This window comes from Dipodomys ordii, unplaced genomic scaffold (genome assembly GCF_000151885.1).
Source record: "Dipodomys ordii isolate 6190 unplaced genomic scaffold, Dord_2.0 Scaffold105, whole genome shotgun sequence".
Classification (NCBI taxonomy): Eukaryota; Metazoa; Chordata; class Mammalia; order Rodentia; family Heteromyidae; genus Dipodomys; species Dipodomys ordii.
The window spans coordinates 1,044,681-1,063,649 of NW_012267321.1; the positions used below are offsets into that span (position 1 = coordinate 1,044,681).

General features: G+C 57.1%; 2 protein-coding genes across 5 annotated transcripts in view; both read left to right on the forward strand.

The window, feature by feature from the left end:
* Nucleotides 1–3,244: 3,244 nt before the first annotated feature.
* On the forward strand, nt 3,245–9,769 carry Prrg2 (proline rich Gla (G-carboxyglutamic acid) 2). Of its 4 annotated transcripts, XM_013027740.1 has the most exons (8): nt 3,249–3,317; nt 3,827–3,892; nt 4,496–4,593; nt 5,232–5,416; nt 5,604–5,643; nt 7,795–7,942; nt 8,792–8,920; nt 9,175–9,769. In XM_013027740.1, exons 3-8 carry the CDS (start codon nt 4,509–4,511, stop codon nt 9,191–9,193), a joined length of 606 nt encoding a protein of 201 aa, XP_012883194.1. In that variant the 5' UTR covers nt 3,249–3,317; nt 3,827–3,892; nt 4,496–4,508; the 3' UTR covers nt 9,194–9,769. The 4 variants fall into 4 exon arrangements, with proteins under 4 accessions (XP_012883195.1, XP_012883194.1, XP_012883196.1 ...); XM_013027741.1 differs by lacking the exon at nt 3,827–3,892 and having other exon boundaries at nt 3,245–3,317; XM_013027742.1 differs by lacking the exons at nt 3,249–3,317; nt 3,827–3,892 and adding an exon at nt 3,322–3,352.
* Nucleotides 9,770–10,517: 748 nt separating this feature from the next.
* The window catches only part of Prr12 (proline rich 12), a 25,076-nt gene continuing 16,624 nt past the window's right edge, over nt 10,518–18,969 (forward strand). Inside the window, exons 1-5 of the mRNA XM_013027667.1 lie at nt 10,518–10,603; nt 12,228–12,340; nt 13,357–13,518; nt 13,604–16,884; nt 17,518–18,208. Of these exons, the coding sequence (XP_012883121.1) occupies nt 10,518–10,603; nt 12,228–12,340; nt 13,357–13,518; nt 13,604–16,884; nt 17,518–18,208 (4,333 nt within the window). The remainder of the gene's footprint in view (nt 10,604–12,227; nt 12,341–13,356; nt 13,519–13,603; nt 16,885–17,517; nt 18,209–18,969) is intronic.

An 18,969-nucleotide genomic window follows, 5' to 3' on the forward strand; every position in this document is an offset into this window, starting at 1 on the left:
GTTTCTGCTTCCTAAGTAACATGTGCCACCACACCCTGCTACAGCCCTTTATAAACGTGTACACTTCTGAACCCTCACCCTGAGTGTGGTGAACATCTTTATCACCCAAGGAAAAGTTCCCAAAAAGTGTGGTTTGGGGCTGGAGGCATGGCTCAGTTGGTAGAACACCAGCCAATGAGTAAAAACATCAGATACTGAGTTCTAGTTGGACCAAAAAAAAAAAAATAAGAACAAGTGTGGTTTCTGGTCAGTGTGTCAGCAAGTTGGCCACAAGTGTTGGTAAAGAACCAACCTTGATAAAGCCCCCCTAATGACCCCTGCTCCCTCCCCTGACATTCCCAGCCCCCAAACCACGGGAGTAAGTGTCTAGCACCTGCTGCCTCCCCTCACCCAAGTGCCACCCACATCCCAGCCCAGGCCCCTGGCTTCCGCCTCCCCCCATGCCCCCCAACTGTCACTCATGAAGGTCATGTTGACCTCATGGCCAGATTCCCCGCTCTATTCTTAGTTGTCAACTGCCTTGACCCTCCACGGTATTTGGCAGCGGGAGCCTCTGCTGGCTGGTGTCCTGCCTCCAAGAGCAGAGTCCCCACAGATGGGAAATATTGCCTCCATGAGTGGGAGGGATAGGGACGGGGGGGGGGAGTTTGGGGGGTGGGGGGCCTGGGGGGGGAAGGGGAGGTTGTATATATTCTCTTGGGGGTAAGAATCCTAACAGGAAAGGAATGATTGAAAGCAGAGTATGGTAGTAGTGGCCTCTAATGGAAGCTACCTGGGAGGCGAAAGAGGAGGACTGAGCATTTGAGGCCTGCCTGGGACAGACAGTTTAAGACCAGCCTAGATGGCTTTTTTTCTTTTTTTGTGCTTGTCCTGGAGCTTGAACTTTGTAGGGCCTGGGTGCTGTCATTGGCCCTTTTTTGGTCAAACAAATTAATTGGAGATAACAATCTCATAGACTTTCCTGCCTGGCTGGCTTTGAACCACAATCCTCAGAAGTCAGCCTTCTGAGTAGCTGGATTACAGGCATCAGCCACCTGCACCTGGACAGCCTAGATATCTTAAGAGTATTTCAGAATAAAAATAGAGCTGGGTCAGGCATTGGTGGCTCCCACCTGTAATCCTAGCTACTCAGGAAGCTGAGATCTGAGGATCATGGTTGGAAGTCAACAGGAGCAGAGTCCCTGTGATACTCTTATCTCCAATGAACCACTCAAAAACAAGAAACAGCCCTGTAGCTTGAGTGGTAGAGTACTAGCCTTGAGCAAAGAGGCTCAGAGACAGCACCCAGGCCTTGAATTCAAGCCCCACAACCAGCAAAAGACAAAAACAGAAACAAAACACAACGCTAGGCACTGGTGCCTCACGCCTGCCATTCTAGCTACTCAGGAGGCTGAGATCTGAGGTTCAAAGCCAGACCAGGCCTGAAAGTCTGTGAGACTCTTATCTCCAATAAACCACTCAGAAAAACAGAAATGGCGCTGTGGCTCAAGTGGTAGAGCGCTTCCCTTGAGCTGGCTGAGGGACAGTGCCCAGGCCCAGAGTTCAAGCCAGGACACACACACACACACACACACACACACACACACACACACACACACACACACACACACACACGGACTGGGAATGTGCACACACACACACACACACACACACACACACACACACACACACACACGGACTGGGAATGTGGCTTAGTGCTAGAGTGCTTGCCTAGCATGCATGAAGCCCTGGGTTCCATTCCTTAGTATCACATACACAGAAAAAGCCTGAAGTGGTGCTGTCGCCAAAATTGAAGAGTACTAGCCTTGAACAAAAAGAAGTTGAGGGATGGTGCTCAGGCATTGAGCTCAAGCCCCAAGACTGGCAAAACAAACTGTTAGCATTATACCTACCTTTGGTCCTCAGCTCCACCCATACCTGAGCTCCTCCCTGCCATACAGCTGGCCACTTCCTCTCTCTGCCCAGACTCACCTGAACACCCACCTACCTCATTTCCTTCACCCAGACCCACCCAGACCCTCCGGCTACCTGAATAGGGACAGGTGCCATGTGATCCCTCTCCTGGGAAACATGGTCCCTCTAATGCCTGCTTGCTTCTGGGTGGTCCTCTGGGATGGATGTGAAGGATCCTTTCACAAACTAACAATAACAACAACAGAACACAAAAATCTGCAGAGACTGAAAGTAGCTGACGCTAAGCCCGAAAGGAAAGGTGGAATGTCTGCTAATGATCTTGGATTTCCAAAACTGATAGTGGTGATGGCTACACAACTCTGTGAATATAATAAGAACCACTGAATTATACCCTCCAAGTGGGCAAGGTACGTATTATACAAATTATATCTCAAAAGGCTAAATTAGGAAACAGTAATGTAGTGAAGCATGTGGTGGTACATGCCCGTAATCCCGGCACTGGGGAGGAGGCTGAGTTCCAGGCTAGCCTGAGCTACATAACCAGATCCTGTCTCAATCACATAAACCACGCTGCTTCTGTCTAAATCCAAGTTCCACAATGGAAAACATTTAAGTCTTTTGGAGGCTCACGCCTGCAATCCTCGCCACTCAGCAGGCTGAGATCTGAGGATTACGGTTAGAAGCCAGCTTTGGGCGGGAAAGTCCGTGAGACTCTGATCTCCAATTAACCACCATAAAGCCTGTAAGTAGAGCTGTAGCTCAAGTGGTAGAAAAAAAAAAAAAGGAGAGGCAGCACCCAGGCCCTGAGTTCAAGCCCCAGGACCAGCACACACACAAATTAGCCCTTACCACCCCGAAGGGAACCGCCACAATCTGAGAAACTGAAGCCAGGAAAGGTGTTCCCCCCACTCCCTCAAATCCCACTTGTTAGACGCCCCTGGGTCCCAGTCCCCGCTTTAGCGGGATCTGGACCTAACGCTAAGCGACCGCGTTTGCAGAGCGCTGACGCAGGGGTCGGCTAGTCCCGGGCATGCTGGGAGATGTAGTTCCGTTTCAAACCTGTCGCATCCGGAAAGCTCTACTAATGACCAACTAGGACTCGGGAACCCGAAATCTTGCCCTGTGTCCCTCAGAACCCCGTGGGAAGGGAACTCAGCGACTTTATCCCCTCAATATCCGCAACTCACCTCACACACGACTACTCGTTCCGTCGTCGCTCCCTCCAGTGGGCGCCGACACCGGAAGAAATGCTGTTTACCCGCCACGCCACGCCCACTTCCGGCCGTCAGAGGAGAACGGAAGTGAGGCTGCCCCTAGCTGTGGAGGTGCTCTGCCCGAACCGGTTTCTCGTCTCTTCTTCTCTTCCTCCCTCCGGAAACGGGAGTGACAACTCGAAGGTTCCGGTTAGTGAAACTGGCGCGAATGTGGGGAACGCTTCGTATGTACTAGGCATTTTGCAGTGGGGATGATTTCCTGAGCTTGATTGCTAGGCTTTGCGTTGTCTCTCCCTGGTAGAGGTTTAGAACTAACGATTTCCCCCCAGAGATGAGAATATCTGCTTCCCCAAGTATATGAGCCATTTTTCATGGTGCATCTCCAGAGACAAGAAGACTTTGATCCTATTTTGATAGATAGAGCAAGAGGTCATTCTGAAGAAAAAAACCGTTCAAATCTTCAAATCACCCTCGGGAAACGCAGATTTTACTATCCTGGCTTTTTTATGGGGCTCTCCCTGGGGCCCTTTCATCCTAAGGTTCCTTTAAATACTTTGTCCCTTACCTGAGTCCCGCCCAGGACAGGTAATTGTAAGCTCCGCCCCTCTGCCAGAGACCGGGAACCGGCCTGGTTACCGAGAGTGAAGTACCCCTCCTTTTCCTTTCCCCCTCCCCTCTCCCTTACCCCCCCCTCACAGCTGGTCACAGCTAGCCAAGGAGGTCTACATTAAAAGAGGAAGGGCAGTACTTACAGGTTTGGGCAGGTAAGTAAACATCCCCGGGGACACAGCTTGACTTGGATACCCAGGTATCCTGACCTCCCACCCTTCAGAGAGCTTAGATGTTTTGGACCCCAGACCTAGGAGTCCAGGACGTCTGCCTCCCCATATAGCTTCTGATCCAGAAATACAGGACCTTGCCTCTCCTGTAATCTTTGATCGCTGAGGGTGATATAACAATGGGCAGCTAGGCTGAGGTGGAAATTGACAGGAAGGAAAGAATCTGGGATCACAAGTGCACCTCCTTGGAAGGAAAAGACCTTACTGTGTGCATTAATCGGTGCAGGGTTCTGTAGATCAAGTGGTAGAAATAGGAGGTCCTCCCTTCATACTCATCTCTGGTGACATTTCCACATGTAAATTGGGGGCAAGCTGTTGTACCACTCAGAGCTTTATATACCTCATCCATAAAATGGGAATAACAGGTTTGTGGTAAAAATTACAATGTGTTCATAAAGATCGACAGGCTACGGGCTATGTAAGTGTCTGCTGCTATTTTCAATCAATCACAGAGCTCAGGAAGGGAGGCCTTGCCCCATACCCCAGAGACAGAGGCTCCTGTAATCTTGATGATACCACAAATTCTAGGTGTCCATAAATTATGAGGGGACACCCTTCCCTGTTACTGCTCTATTTGGGATTGACCACATGCCTTGATAACTCATCTAGCGCGGAGCAAAAACAAGGTGAGTGTGTGGGTGCGCCCTGACCCATGAGATTTGGCTCTTCATCTCTTTTCTTCCTCCTGGGAATCCATACCTAGGGATCCAGATCTCAGTCACCTCCCTCTGTTATCTAGGAATGCATTCCCAAACACTCTCCCCTCAGACCTATGAGGCTAAATCCTGTCATCATCCCACAGACCCTAGAGACCAGGTCCCAGTCTTCTTAGACACCCACTGGCCTAGGCTCTAGCTCTCTTCCCTCAGACCCAGGAGTCCAGGCCTCAGCTCTCCTCCTTCAGAACCAGGAGTTCGGACACCAACTTCTTCCCCTAGGACCCCATAATTTTATGAATGTATGTATGTTGGTCGTGAGGCTTGAACTCTGGGCCTGGGTGCTGCCCCTCAGCTCTTCAGCTCAAGGTGAGCGTTCTACCACTTGAGCCACAGTGCCACTTCTAGTTTTCTGAGTGGTTTATTGGAGATAAGAGTCTTACAGACTTTCCTGCTGAAGCTGGCTTTGAACCATGATCCTCAGATCTCAGCCTCCTGAGTAGCTAGGATTACTGGTGTGAGCCACCAGCGCCCCACAGGATCCCATAATTTTCACGTTCTTAAGGCCTCTTAGGGACTCTCTGTTTTTCTGACCTTTGTGTCTGTAGGCCCAGAAGTCTTTCTGGGTTCCCCACATGCCCAGAGCTTCCTGGGCAGCAGCCACAGGCGGATTCCACGAGCCAATCACTGGGACCTGGAGCTGTTCACTCCAGGGAACCTGGAGCGGGAATGTATGGAGGAGAAATGTTCCTGGGAGGAGGCCAGAGAGTATTTTGAGGACAATACATTGACAGTAAGAGCCTTTCTTCGACCTTGGGATCCAGCTGTTCTCCAAGCTCTGGGTGGGGCATCCTAGCCTTTTCCTCCCTCTTGGGGGGGGTGTGGGGGTGTCTCAAATCAGGGTGGGCTGGTTTGGGGAAGATGCAAATCACTCTGATCAATAGCTGCCTCTTCTTTCTCTTCCCCTCATCTCTCTCCAGGAGCGCTTTTGGGAAACCTATACCTATAATGGCAAAGGAGGTGAGTAAGACTGAGACTCTCTCACCCTGTCACTAAGGCACCCCAGCTCACACGAGGCTCTGTCTGTCCCCCCAATCCCAGGCTTCCTTGACACTATAGCCTCTAAGAAATCCACCAGACTGGAATGACATTCAAGGGAGGCCCCAAGTCCCCAGGAAGGGGGGGATCGGCTGGTGGAGGAAAGGGAAACCCACTTGAGCTTTTCTTTGCAATCCAGAGTCTCAGCCACATCAAGCATCTTGGTTGCTAGGGGGCTCCCCCCTAGCAACAGGACCAGGGCAGGAAGCCTGGCCATCTTCACCTGTCCAGTTTGCCTATTCCTAGCCCCTCCTCTTGAGTTGGGAGGCCCCATCTTGGCTGCAGCCTTGTTGCTAAGGGGGGCTGCTCCTTAGCAACGGGGCCTGACCAGGCCAGAAAGAGGAAGCCAGAAGCAGTACCTGGCTGGCTTCCCCTCCCCCATAGCCCTATCCCAGATGCTGAGAGGCCTGGTTGCTAAGGAGTGCTGCTCCCTAGCAACCATACCTAACTGGATGACCCAAGGCCTCCTGCCAGACAGAGGACCCCCCCCCATCCCCTCCTGGCCTGGTTGCTAGGGGTGGATGCACCTTAGTAACGAGCTCTAGATCTGACCTGGCATCTTCAAATTGGAATCTTCTTCATTGCAGCCCTACAGAAACCTAGTGGCTCCTTGAATTCCACCTGCCACCTGCACATATTGAGATGATTTTCTCCTCTCAGTGCACTTTTCTTACAAGGCGCTTATAAGCTGGGGGTTTGCTGGGTGCTGGTGGCTCACCCATTATAATCCTAGCTAAGCCTGGTGACGGTGGCACGTGGCTCACGCCTGTAATCCTAGCTACTTGGAAGGCTGTGGATTGTGGTTCAAAACTAGCCCAGGCAGGAAAGACCATGAGACTCTTCTTTTTTTTTTTTTTTGTCAGTCTCGGGGCTTGAACTCTGGTGCTGGGCATTGTCTCACAGCTCTTCAGCTCAAGGCTAGCAGTCTACCACTTAAGCCACAGTGCCACTTCCGGTTTTCTGGTGGTTTATTGGAAATAAGAGTTTCACGGACTTTCCTGACCGGGCTGGCTTTGAACCATGATCCTCAGATCTCAGCTTCCTGAGTAACTAGGATTATAGGTGTGAGCACCAGCACTCAGCATACCATGAGACTTTTATCTCCAATAAACCACCAGAAAACCGGAAGTGGCCCTATGGCTCAAGTGGTAGAGCATTAGCCTTGAGCTGAAGAGCTGAGCGACAGCGCCTAGGCCCAGAGTTCAGGCCCCACAGACTGGACCCCCGCCCCCCAAAAAAGCTAAGGGTAGTACCCATGCCCTGAGTTCAAGCTCCAGACACACATATGTAGATCAAAGATATTGGTTTATTCTTTGAGGGAAACCATTGCCAAAAGAAATGCTTCCAGCCACACATTTCAAGGCCTCTTAAAGTTCCAAGGTCCTAGTTCCCCCTTTGATTGCTAAAAATGACTGCAAATGCATACCTAGTTATTGGAAGAGGGCCCCTAAATTCCTCCATTGTTATGTGAATTTTTTCTAGTCTCCTGATTGATAGGAGCTGCCTACCAGAGTGCAGAGTGGAAGCTCATACCCCCTAGGTGCTCCACTACCCTAGTTAAACTGAACTTTCACATACACAGTGAGTCCTTTTTAAGTATAACTATATCCCAAACAGTATATGGGATATACTTACACTGGGCCTGGGTGTTGTCCCTGACCTCTTTTGCTCCATGCTAACACTCTACCACTTGGACACTTTGAGCCACAGGGCCATTTCTGGTTTTCTGGTGGTTCATTGGCCATAAGAGTCTCACAGACTTTCCCTGCCAGACCTGGCTTTGTACCATGATCCTCTGATCTCAGGCTCCTGAGAAGCTACAATTACAGGCATAAGTCTGGCACTAAAAATGATTTGTTGTGTATCTAAATGCTAACTTATTATTTGCGGCATCTGTCACTGTTTTGTGTAAGAAGCTTCTCCAAGCTGACACCCATTTGACCTTCAGTTCTGGTCGTGAGGGTCCAAGGGCACAAGAGTGAGGTGAATTGATTGAGGCCATCGGAATAGGAAGTGATCTCCTTTGGCATGTGCTAGTCCAGAAACATTTGGCTCCTTCCACCCCATCTACAGGTCGCGGCCGCGTGGATGTAGCAGGCCTGGCGGTGGGGCTGACTTCAGGCATCCTGCTCATCGTATTGGCCGGGCTGGGAGCCTTTTGGTATCTGCATTACCGACGAGGCCGGGGGCCAGGCCAGCAGCCCAGTCTCAGTCCTCAAGAGTAAGGGGGACTTGGGGAGGTGGAGAGGGAAAGGAGGGATGAGAGTTCTGAGGGAGGGTGTGGTAGTGCGGACTTTAATCCCAGCAAAAGTCCCAGCAACTCAGTAGGGGAAGGTGGAAGGATGTTGAAATCAAGGGCAGCCTGGAAAAATGTATCAAGATACTGTCTCAAAAACAAGATAAACTAACTGTGGGTGGCTCCTGCCTGTAATCTTAGTTACTCTGGAAGCTGAGATCTGAGGATCAAGGTTTGAACCCTGCCAGGGTTGGAAAGTTCTATCAAACTCTTATCTCCAATTAACCACCAAAAAACCCTCCTCCAAACCCTAAAGCAGAGCTGTGGCTGAAGTGGTAGAGTGCTAACTTTGAGCAAAAATGCTCATGGAGGAAGTGGTGCTGTGGTTCAAGTGGTGAAGTGCTTGCCTTGAGTTGGAGCGCTGAGTGACAGGGCCCAGGCTGAGTTCAAGCCCCATGGCCAACAAAAGACAAAAACAACAACAAAAGATGTTCATGGACAGTGCCTAGGTCCTGAGTTCGAGTCCCATGAGTGGAACAAAAGGGGGAAAAAAGTCTGAGAAAATCTCTCTCTCTCTCTCTTTTCACTAGTACCAGGCCTGTCCCTGCTCTGCATGTGTGTCTGTCTGTAACTGAAAGCCTGCCTCTGTGGTTGTTGATTTCCGTCTGTCATTTCCAGTCCTTTCTGCCCGGAGGGCTAGGCTGAAGGTGACCCTCCCTTCCTCTAGTCCATCTCCCTTCCACCTCAGTACTCTTGTAACCCACAGCTGCTACCTCCCTCTTCCCCTCTGTCCTGTTGGTCCCCTTGGCTAACTGTCTCTTCTTCTGACCCCAGGACCTTGCTCACCAGCCCTCTGAGTCCTCCAACGCCCCTGACTCCACCTCGACCCCCAGGCCTCCCCACCTATGAGCAGGCGCTGGCGGCCTCCGGGGTTCACGATGCGCCTCCGCCCCCTTACTCCAGGTGGGAGGCCGGGCTTGTGCTGGGGAGGCGGGCACTGTGGGTGGACGGAGGGGGCGTGGTCGGAATTAGGGCGGGGCTTGTGGATGGGGCGGGGCCTGCGTGGGGAGGACGGAGGCGTGGAGGGTGGGGTTTGTATCCAGACGCTCTGGGATTGGCCCAAGCGCCAAGGGCGGGTCGCGGTGGTCCCGGTTGAGGGTGTGTGTATGTGGGTGTGGGGGGGTCTTTGGCTCACTACTGTATCCCTGTCCTTACAGCCTCCGAAGACCCCCGTAAGGAGCTGCCTCGGTGTCCCGGCTCCCGAAGTTGTACCCCTGTCTGATTCACACTGGACTCCATAAGCTCCCCGCCCCAATTGTTTTGTGGTTGTTTTTTTTTTTTAAAGACTCCTAAAGCTGAGCTTTCCTTTGGGGCGGGTATGGGGGGGGCCGTGGGGGTCGCGGGACCCGAGGCCTCCCCTGGCCCACGTGTTTCCGTCGCGTACGGATACACGCACGTCCCCAGCCAACGTGTTTCGCGGGGCACGGGCATCTGCCTCCCTCGCGCGCCCCCCGGATCGCGGGACCACCGGGATCACCAGCTTCCCCCCCACCCCATTGCGATTAGCCGTGCGCCCCTGCCGACTCCAACCCCGGGCAAGATGACCAGAAGTGACTGGATCCCGGCCCCTCCGGTGCCACGGGGGGTGGGGGAGGGCACGCACACGCAGGGTGCCCCGCAACCAGGGCGAGGGTGGGGGGGCACGTTTGTCAGCGTGTACTACAGTGTGTGTCGGAGGGGGTGAAACAGCCGTGTGGCATCGGGTGAGGGGGGGATCGGAGTGGACCTCAAATCCCTTTGGAGAGGAAACCAGAAAAAAAAAAAGCACTGAAACAATGCAAAAATAAAAGAAAATAAAAGAAACCACGAAGGAGCAGCTCCGCGTTCTTCGGGCGCTTCGAGCCGGTTCTCGGTACGAATGAGGCGCCCTGCACCCCCAGGCTCTCCAGCTCGCTCTCGCTCTCTCCTCTCTCTCTCTCTCTCTTTTTTTCTGCCTTTGCACGGGATTGTGGGAGGAAGCGGAGCGCAGCCAGACACCCCGCCGCCCGCCCCCCTTCCCCTCCCCCTCCCCCAGCCGCCTGGTGCAAAGATGGCTGCACCGTGAGCGCAGAGGAGGAGGAGGCGGCGGCGGCAGCGGCGGCGAGAGAGCGAGCACCCGGCGCCTGCACCCACCCCGGGGCCGCCCGGGACGCCCCCTCCCTCCCGGGAGCGCGCCCACCCTTCTCTCTTGCAAAGCGCCGGGGCAAAGGCGGAGACAGCGGGGTCCCTCCTCCCCCCCTCTTCCCTCCTCTAGGGGGAACCCCCCTTCCCCCCTTCTTAGCTCCGCGGCTGCACCCCCCCCTCCTTGCCCGCCCCTCTCCACCCTTGCCCCCTCCCTTCCCCGCCCCGGGCCTTCCCGGGCCTTTGGCGGCTTTGCAAAAGGGGAAAAAAAAGAGAGAGAAAGAGAGAAAAGGAGGAGGAAAAAAAAAGCGGAGGGAGCGGCGGCGGAGGAGAGCGCGCGCGCGCCCCTCCCTCCCCCTCCCTCCCTCCCCCTCCCCCCAATTTCCACCGCGGCCAATTCATGGACAGGAACTACCCCAGCGCCGGCTTCGGGGACCCGCTCGGCGCCGGGGCGGGATGGAGTTACGAGAGGTCAGCGAAAGCTAGGTAAGGAGCTGCGGGTGGCTTGGAGGAAGGGGATCCAGGGGTGTGTGTGTGTGTGTGTCCGGGAGGGGGGGTCCCCCCTCTTCCTAGCCGGGCCGGGCCGGCCTAGCGACGCGCGTGCATCGCAAACTCCCCTCCGGCTGGCCAGGGAGCGGCCTTCTTGGGTTTGGTAACAACGCCGCCGCCCCAGTTTGCAAATTCCGCCAAAGCCAGCTGCGGCTTGCAAAAGGAGAAATGCAGCGGGAAAATAGGGGTGCAGAAACCATCTCCTACGGGGAGGCCTTCCTTGAATCGGTTGGGATGGAACTGGCGTAGCAAGGCCTGGACCTCTCTCCCCCCCCCCTTCCCCACCATCCTTGAATTCCCAGCTTGCTGACCCCTCCCCCCTGCTGCCCGGGCTCTGCTCTTGCAAAGGTGGAAGGAGAAGAGAATGAGAATACAGACTTGGGGGGGCGCGTACCCCTTCTCAGGTCCTATTGTTCCGGGACTAAGCGAGGTTGGGTCACTCGTCGGCTTCCCCCCCCCACAAAAATTACCCGCGCAGAGTGGGCTCGCGGCCCCGCCCCCTTCTTAAGCTAGGGTTCTGTGTGTGTGTGTGTGTGTGTGTGTGTGGTGTGTGTGTGGGGGTCTGGCCTTGGGACACACCCCCTTTAACTCCCCCCATCTTCCCACAGCCCCCCCAAAAAAGCTGAGAATCTTGAGTTGCTAAGGCCACCCAGTGTTTTGCCCTCTTGAGTCTGGGCTAGGATTTGGGGCTTCTTCACGGGGACAGTGGGATGTTTTCCATGTGAGGGTGTGTGGACCCCGTGCAAGCGTGGTCCGGCCGCGAGTTCATTCTGCCCACCCCCTTCCCCGATACTTAGTGTCGCATCTTCACTCTTCACCTCCGCCTGAGCCCCTCCCCCCACACCTGGGGTTCCCACAGTGTCAGGATTTTCCTTGTGGGGACACCCCCCCTCCCCGCACTGCTCTCAATATCTTTTCTTCCCTACGGGTGAATTAGATACCAGTTTGTACACATACCTGGCCTTCCCAGGGCCCTTACATTTGAACCTCAACCCCTGGGATGGATGGCCTTCCTGTCTGTACTTGTTATCTGGTACTCCCCCCCCCTTCCTCTCCACCTCCACCCCCTCCTGCCTTTTTTGGGGAGCAATCTATCTCCTCCTGAATTGTCTCAGCACCTATGAGGTTCAGAGCTCACGCTGCCTGCGGCATGGGGGGGTATCCATGTGCAACCCCTCTGGGGTTGTCCCCATGATCTGTCACTGGTGGGGTGGCGGGGTCGGAACTGCACGAGGAGGAAAGGCTGGGTAAGAGGACCACGCCTTTCACGTTTTCAATTCCGGATGCTTTCTCTCTCTGACTGCTGGACTTGGTGTGCATGCTTGTGTTTGCAAACTTGAGACTATCCAACTCCCCCCCCCCCCCCGCTTCGGCTGGGAGCTGCTTCTGCGACAAGGGCACCTCAGTTCCCTTGTCTTCTCCTCTATAGGGCCCAAGGTTCCTTGGGATCACCCCTCCCGTCAGCTGGAAGGTTCCCCCTTCCTTGAGGATTTCCTGAGTTCCCTTCTCCCCGGGGTAGCTTGGGATGACATTCTGATATCTCTCCCCCTTTGCCCCGCAGCTTGGTCTATGGCAGCTCCCGGACCTCGCACCCAGAGACGGACATCTTACACCGCCAGGCCTATGCGGCCCCCCACCCACTACAAAGCTATGCCACCAACCACCACCCGGCAGGTACGGCCCGACCCGCCAGGCTGTGCCTGGCCCTCCCTCGGTGGCCTCTGATTGGCTACGGAAAGTTCCACCCCTCCTAATTGGCCCTGCGTTGTGTCGGGGCCCGCCCCTTGCTACCTTTCCTCTGATTGGTTGCCTCTGAGCTGCTGGTGCCTGTTTAATTTCACACCCGATTCGTCGGTTCTGTACCTAGCTCCGCCCCTTTCTTTTCTAATTGGCCCCGACCTTTCAGACCCAAATCCCACCTTCTCTTCCAGGCTTTTCTGTTTCTCCCCAGCCCACCCCAAGTCCATTTCCCCTCTGGCTTCGCCCCATCTGCTTGGCTGCTTTGCTCTGTGTATTTTCATTTTCCCTCTGATTCCCTTTCTTTCTGATTGGCTCCCATTTCCTTCCATCCTTCCTCCCCTCCCCTTTTTAAAAAAGATTTCTCTACTATCTGATTCGGCTCCTTTAGCTTTGTCTCCTACCCTCTAGTAGTTCCCCTTCCTTTGATCCTGCTCCCTGTCACCCTTCCATTCCCTCCTCCATCTCCCCCTCCCCCCCCCAAACACACCAGACTGTACTGTCAGTCAGGTTCCTGGACCTCCTGGTTGATTCCTTCTCTACCTTCCTCCTCATCTTTTGTTTAGATCCTCTCCTTGTGGCTTAACTCCTTTCGACTTGTCCTGCAGACTTCCCCTTCTTGCTGTAATTGCCCAAATACTTGGGTGTTTCCCCCACCACCACCACCACACACCCCCAGTCTTACTTAGGGGTCAGTCACATCTGAATTTTTCTTTTCCACTGTCATTTTCCACCTGTCCTTCACAGTTGTATTGTACCCCATCCTGCTTTATTGAATCATTTGTCTTTCCTTTTCTTGGTCTTATCTCAGCTTGCTTGGTTCTGCCCATCTTCTCCTGTTTGGATTTTTCCTTCTGTTCTATCCAGCCCCTTTCCTTTTTCTCTCTTTACTCTCTAACACCCCTCTCTCAACCCCCACCCAACCTGGCTGACTGCCTCCTGTCTCTGGCCAGGCCTCTCTGGACTGTTTGACACTGGCCTTCACCACGCGGGCTCAGCAGGGCCCGACGCCTCCGTCATGAATCTCATCTCGGCCCTGGAATCCCGGGGCCCCCAGCCTGGCCCTTCTGCCTCCTCTCTCCTCTCCCAGTTCCGCAGTCCCTCGTGGCAAACAGGTAAGCCCAAGCACCTGCCCTGGAGGGCTAAGGTAGGACTGGTTTGTGATTCACTTTGACCTACAGTGTTCTCCATCCTCCCCAGCCATGCACACACCAGGCCCCACGGAGCTCTTCATCTCGGGCGCCCTACCGGGTTCCAGCACCTTTCCGTCCTCCTCTGCCCTGTCGGCCTACCAGCACCCAGCTTCCTTTGGCAGTCGCCCCTTTCCAGTGCCCTCGTCCCTCAGCCTCCAGGATCCCCCATTCAGTCCTCCTGCCAACGGGCTCCTGTCCCCTCATGACGTGCTCCATCTGAAGCCCTCGCAGGCCCCCACGGTGCCCTCCTCGTTGGGCTTTGAACGCCTAGCGGGGGGTGGTGTCCTGGGACCTGCTGGTCTTGGCCCAGCGCAGACCCCTCCTTACCGTCCTGGCCCCCCAGATCCTCCTCCACCTCCCCGCCACCTCCCAACTCAGTTCAATCTGCTGGCTTCCTCTTCTGCTGCTGCGGCTGCCGCTGAACAATCCTCCCCTCAACTGTATAACTTCTCCGGGGCTGCCCCAGGCCCGCCACCCTCCGAGCGGGCTCTGCCCCGCCAGGACACCGTCATCAAACACTACCAGCGGCCGGCCAGCGCCCAGCCCCCGCCGCCCCCACCCCCAGCCCATGCCCTCCAGCACTACCTGAGCTGTGGAGGCAGCTACCCCTCCATGGGTCACCGTGCCAACTTGGCCTGCAGTCCCCTAGGTGGTGGGGAGCCCTCCCCGGGTGCTGGTGAACCCAGCAAGGCTGGGCCTAGTGGGGCTACAGCTGGGGCATCGGGCCGGGCTACGGGCCCTGAGGCCGCCGGGAGTGGGGGTGGAGGGGGTGGGGGTGGAGGTTATCGCCCCATCATTCAGTCACCCGGCTATAAGACAGGCAAAGGTGGTTACGGAGCTGCCACTGGAGGTGCCAACAGGCCACCGCCACCCCGCTCAACTGCCACACCCAAATGCCAGAGCCTAGGCGGGCCAGCGGGGGCCTATGCTGCTGCTGCCGCCGGGAAAACCTCTGGGGCTGGCGGGGCTGGGGGCCAGGCCTATTCCCCTGGGCAGCCCCAAGGGCTTCTGGGACCCCAGGCCTACGGGCAGGGGTTTGGCGGGGGCCAAGCACAGGACTTGAGCAAAGGCACCGGCTACTCTGGAGGTCCCCCACAGCCCCCCAGTGGGCCCCCACCTCCTGGCCTAGCCACTTGTCAGAGCTACTCTCCAGATCAGCTTCAAGGGCAGCTGTATGGGGTGCAGAGCGAGCCGTACCCGGGGCCAGCTGCCCACTCTCAGGGGCTGCCCACTGCCAGCCCCTCGCTAAGCTACAGCACTGGCCACTCCCCGGCCCTCTCAGGCCATGGAGGCGGCTGGGGGCCCGGCTCCTTGGGGGGCGGCGGGGAGGCCAGCCCCTCTCACATCATCCGCCCTCTCCAGTCACCACCAGCTACTGGCCGCCCCCCTGGAGTGGGCTCCCCTGGAGCCCCAGGCAAATATCTGAGCTCTGTCTTAGCCTCGGCTCCCTTCCTGGCGCCCCCCGGAGCTGGCAGCTATGCAGCAGGAGCCGGTGGCTACAAGGGCAAGGGGGATGGCTCCGAGCTGCTGGCCGGCCCTGGGGGACCCCCGGCCGAGCGCACCGAGGATGAGGAGTTCCTCATCCAGCACCTCCTGCAGGCGCCCAGCCCCCCGCGGACCTCAGGGGCGGACGGCTTGGTGGGCGAGGACGGGGCGGCAGATGCCTCCAAGGGACTTGGGGGAAGTGGTGGGGCCGGGGGACCACCAGGTACGCCCTACGAGTTGGCCAAGGAAGACCCCCAGAGGTACCACCTGCAGAGTGTCATCCGGACCAGCGCCAGCCTGGATGAAGGCGCCACGGCCGCCCTGGAGCTGGGCCTGGGGAGGCTGAAGGAGAAGAAGAAGGGCCCGGAACGGGGTGGCGAGACCCCTGAGGGGCTGGCCACCTCCGTCGTCCACTACGGGGCGGGTGCCAAGGAGCTGGGGGCCTTCTTGCAGAAGAGTCCTCCACCCCCACCTCCCACCGGCCAGCCCACCCAGCCCACCCCCCACGGCCTCCTCCTAGAGGCTGGAGGCCCTGACCTCCCATTGGTGTTACCTCCGCCTCCCCCTCAGCTGCTCCCCTCAGTCCTCAGCCATGCCCCCAGCCCCTCTCCCAGCGCCCCCAAGGTGGGTGTCCACCTCCTGGAGCCAGCTACCCGCGACGGGGCACCCCAGCCACCCCCACCACCCCCGCCGCCCATGCCCCTGCAGCTCGAGGCTCACCTCCGCAGCCCCCGGCTGCGCCCCGACGAGAGTCTGGAGCCGCCAGGTGCCATGCAGGAATTGCTGGGGGCTCTGGAGCCACTGCCCCCGGGGCCTGGTGACACTGGCGTGGGCCCCCCAAACTCAGAGGGCAAAGATCCCGCGGGGGCCTACCGGAGCCCCAGCCCGCAGGGTCCCAAGGCCCCCCGCTTCGTGCCTCTCACCTCCATCTGCTTCCCGGACTCCTTGCTCCAAGATGAGGAACGCAGTTTTTTCCCCACCATGGAGGAGATGTTTGGGGGCGGGGCAGCGGATGACTATGGCAAGGCTGGTCAGCCTGAGGATGATGGGGACCCCAAGGCGGGCGCTGGGCCCCCTCCCGGACCTCCAGCCTACGATCCTTACGGGCCTTACTGCCCAGCTCGAGCGTCAGGGGCAGGGCCGGAGACTCCGGGACTGGGCTTGGACCCCAACAAGCCCCCTGAACTGCCTTCCACTGTCAACGCCGAACCTCTGGGCCTGATCCAGAGTGGACCCCATCAGGCGGCTCCGCCACCCCCACCTCCCCCCCCCCCGCCAGCCTCCGAGCCCAAGGGCGGCCTCACCTCACCCATCTTCTGCTCAACCAAGCCAAAGAAGCTACTCAAGACTTCGTCCTTCCACCTCCTCCGACGCCGAGACCCCCCCTTCCAGACGCCCAAGAAACTCTACGCCCAGGAGTACGAGTTTGAGGCTGATGAGGACAAGGCCGATGTGCCTGCAGACATCCGCCTCAACCCCCGGCGCCTCCCCGACCTGGTGTCCAGCTGTCGATCGCGGCCAGCACTCTCGCCCCTGGGCGACATCGACTTCTGCCCACCCAACCCGGGTCCTGACGGGCCTCGCCGCCGCGGCCGGAAGCCCACCAAGGCCAAGCGGGATGGCCCTCCCCGGCCGCGGGGCCGGCCCCGCATCCGCCCTCTGGAGGGTCCCACCATCCCCGGACCAGCCTCTGCCTCCATGGCCAGCGATGGGGCCAAGAAGCCTCGGGGGCGGGGCAGAGGTCGAGGCCGGAAGGCTGAAGAGGCCGCAGCCACTCGGTTGGAGCCACTGAAGCCACTAAAGGTAAGTGGGTGGGGCTTGGGCTTTGGGAATCCACAAAGGAGAGTAATAGGCTGTCATCAGTGTGGCCTCCATTTTTGGGCTTCTGGAGGCCCCTAAAATCTGTGCTCTTCAGTCTGAGGGGGAGTGGCGCTTCAAAGCTAACCTGATGAGATTTGAGAGTTTCAACTTGACCTCTGGCTGGAGGTGGGGATGGAGGGGAAATGCAGGGTCAGGTCCTAATGGGGGACAAACAGCCGGATCCTTTGTGCTGGTTAGGGGTTCGAACTAGCTAGCAGTAAAGAGTTTGAAGAGTCTTCTGAGGGAGAGGGTTGGATTGTGTTACTTTGGGTTCCTTGGTCTGAGAGAGGAGGCTGATACTGGATCCCTGGGTCTGAGGGAGGAGGCTGGGATCTGGTCTCAGTCTGAGGGAAGAGGGCTGGAGTTTGGAAACCTGGGTCTGGGGCTGGAAGGTTTGGGGTGTGGACCCTTGGATCTGAGGGAGGAGGAAGGGGGTCTGGATCCCTGGGTCTGAGGGCGGAGAGGGGGTCTGGATTCCACAGTCCCTGGCAGGCCAGGAGCTTGTATTCCTGGGCCTGAGAAGGGAGGCTGGGGTCCGAACTTGTGGACCCTGAACTCCTGTACCCTTCTGTCTAGATCAAGCTGTCTGTGCCCAAGGCTGGTGAGGGTCTGGGCGTCTCGTCAGGTGATGCCATTTCCAGCGCTGACCACAACAGCCTGGACTCCAGCCTGACTCGGGAGAAGATTGAGGCCAAGATCAAGGAGGTAGAGGAGAAGCAACCGGAGATGAAGTCGGGCTTCATGGCCTCCTTCCTGGACTTCCTCAAGTCGGGGAAACGCCACCCGCCGCTCTACCAAGCAGGCCTGACGCCCCCCCTCAGCCCCCCCAAGAGTGTGCCACCTTCCGTGCCAGCCCGAGGCCTGCAGCCCCAGCCACCCACCGCTCCCGCTGTGCCGCATCCGCAGCCTGCTGGGGCCTTTGGGCTGGGCGGCGCGCTGGAGGCAGCGGAGAGTGAGGGGCTGGGGCTTGGCTGCCCTTCGCCCTGCAAACGGCTGGACGAGGAGCTGAAGCGGAACCTGGAGACGCTGCCATCTTTCTCCTCCGATGAGGAAGACTCCGTGGCCAAGAACCGGGACCTACAGGAGAGCATCTCCTCGGCCATCTCTGCCCTGGATGACCCACCCCTCGCTGGACCGAAGGACACTTCCACCCCGGAGGAGCCACCGCTGGCCACCACCACGGCTGCAGTCCCAGGACCTCCGCCACCTCCTCTCCCTGGGCTTCCCAGTGCCAACAGCAATGGCACGCCCAACGAGCCCCTAGAAGGTGATCCAGGGGTGCAGCAGGGTTGGTGCAGCTTGCACACTGTGCAAGGCTTCTGGTCACTTGGCCGATGATGGCAAGGTTCATATTTGCCAAAGGAGTTTTCCTAATTGAGGGCAAGCTAGTGTGTTTTTTGTGTTTTTGTGTGTGTGTGTGTGTAGGTGTGTGTGCATGTGTGTGTGCGCACGTGCCAGTCCTGGGCCTTGAACTCACAGCATGGGTGCTGTCCCTGAGCTTTCCATTTCTGGCTTTTTGGGTGCTTAATTGGAGATAAGAGTCTCATAGACTTGGCTCCTAGGGGCTGGCATTGAACCGTGATCCTCACATCTCAGCCTCCTAAGAAGCTAGGGTGGCTGGTGTGAGACACCAGGGCCTGGCTCAATGAATGTGTTGCAAATGTCTGTCTGTAGTTTGCTAGTGGGGCCCAGGCTGTCTTCTGGGGGCAGGCCAGGCCACAAGGATGTGGACATGTCCTAGGGACTGGGGGGGGGTGGTCTGCAAGAGGCTCTAGGAGTCAGCTGTGTGGTCTGGGGATGAGGCTCAATGGTGGAATGCGTCCCCCAAAAGGCTGAATCATTGAAGAGAGGGTCGTGTCCAGAAAGGGACAGGAAGATGCCCCAGGTAGAGAGACTTCGAAGGCTGCTCAGCCTTGTGGCAGGCAAGAGGGAAAGGCCTGGCAGCCTGGTAGGGCTTTGATGCGGGTCTCAGTGCTGAGGCTGAGGTTTAAGCTCTGGGCCTGGGCACCATCCTTTAGCTTTTTTTTT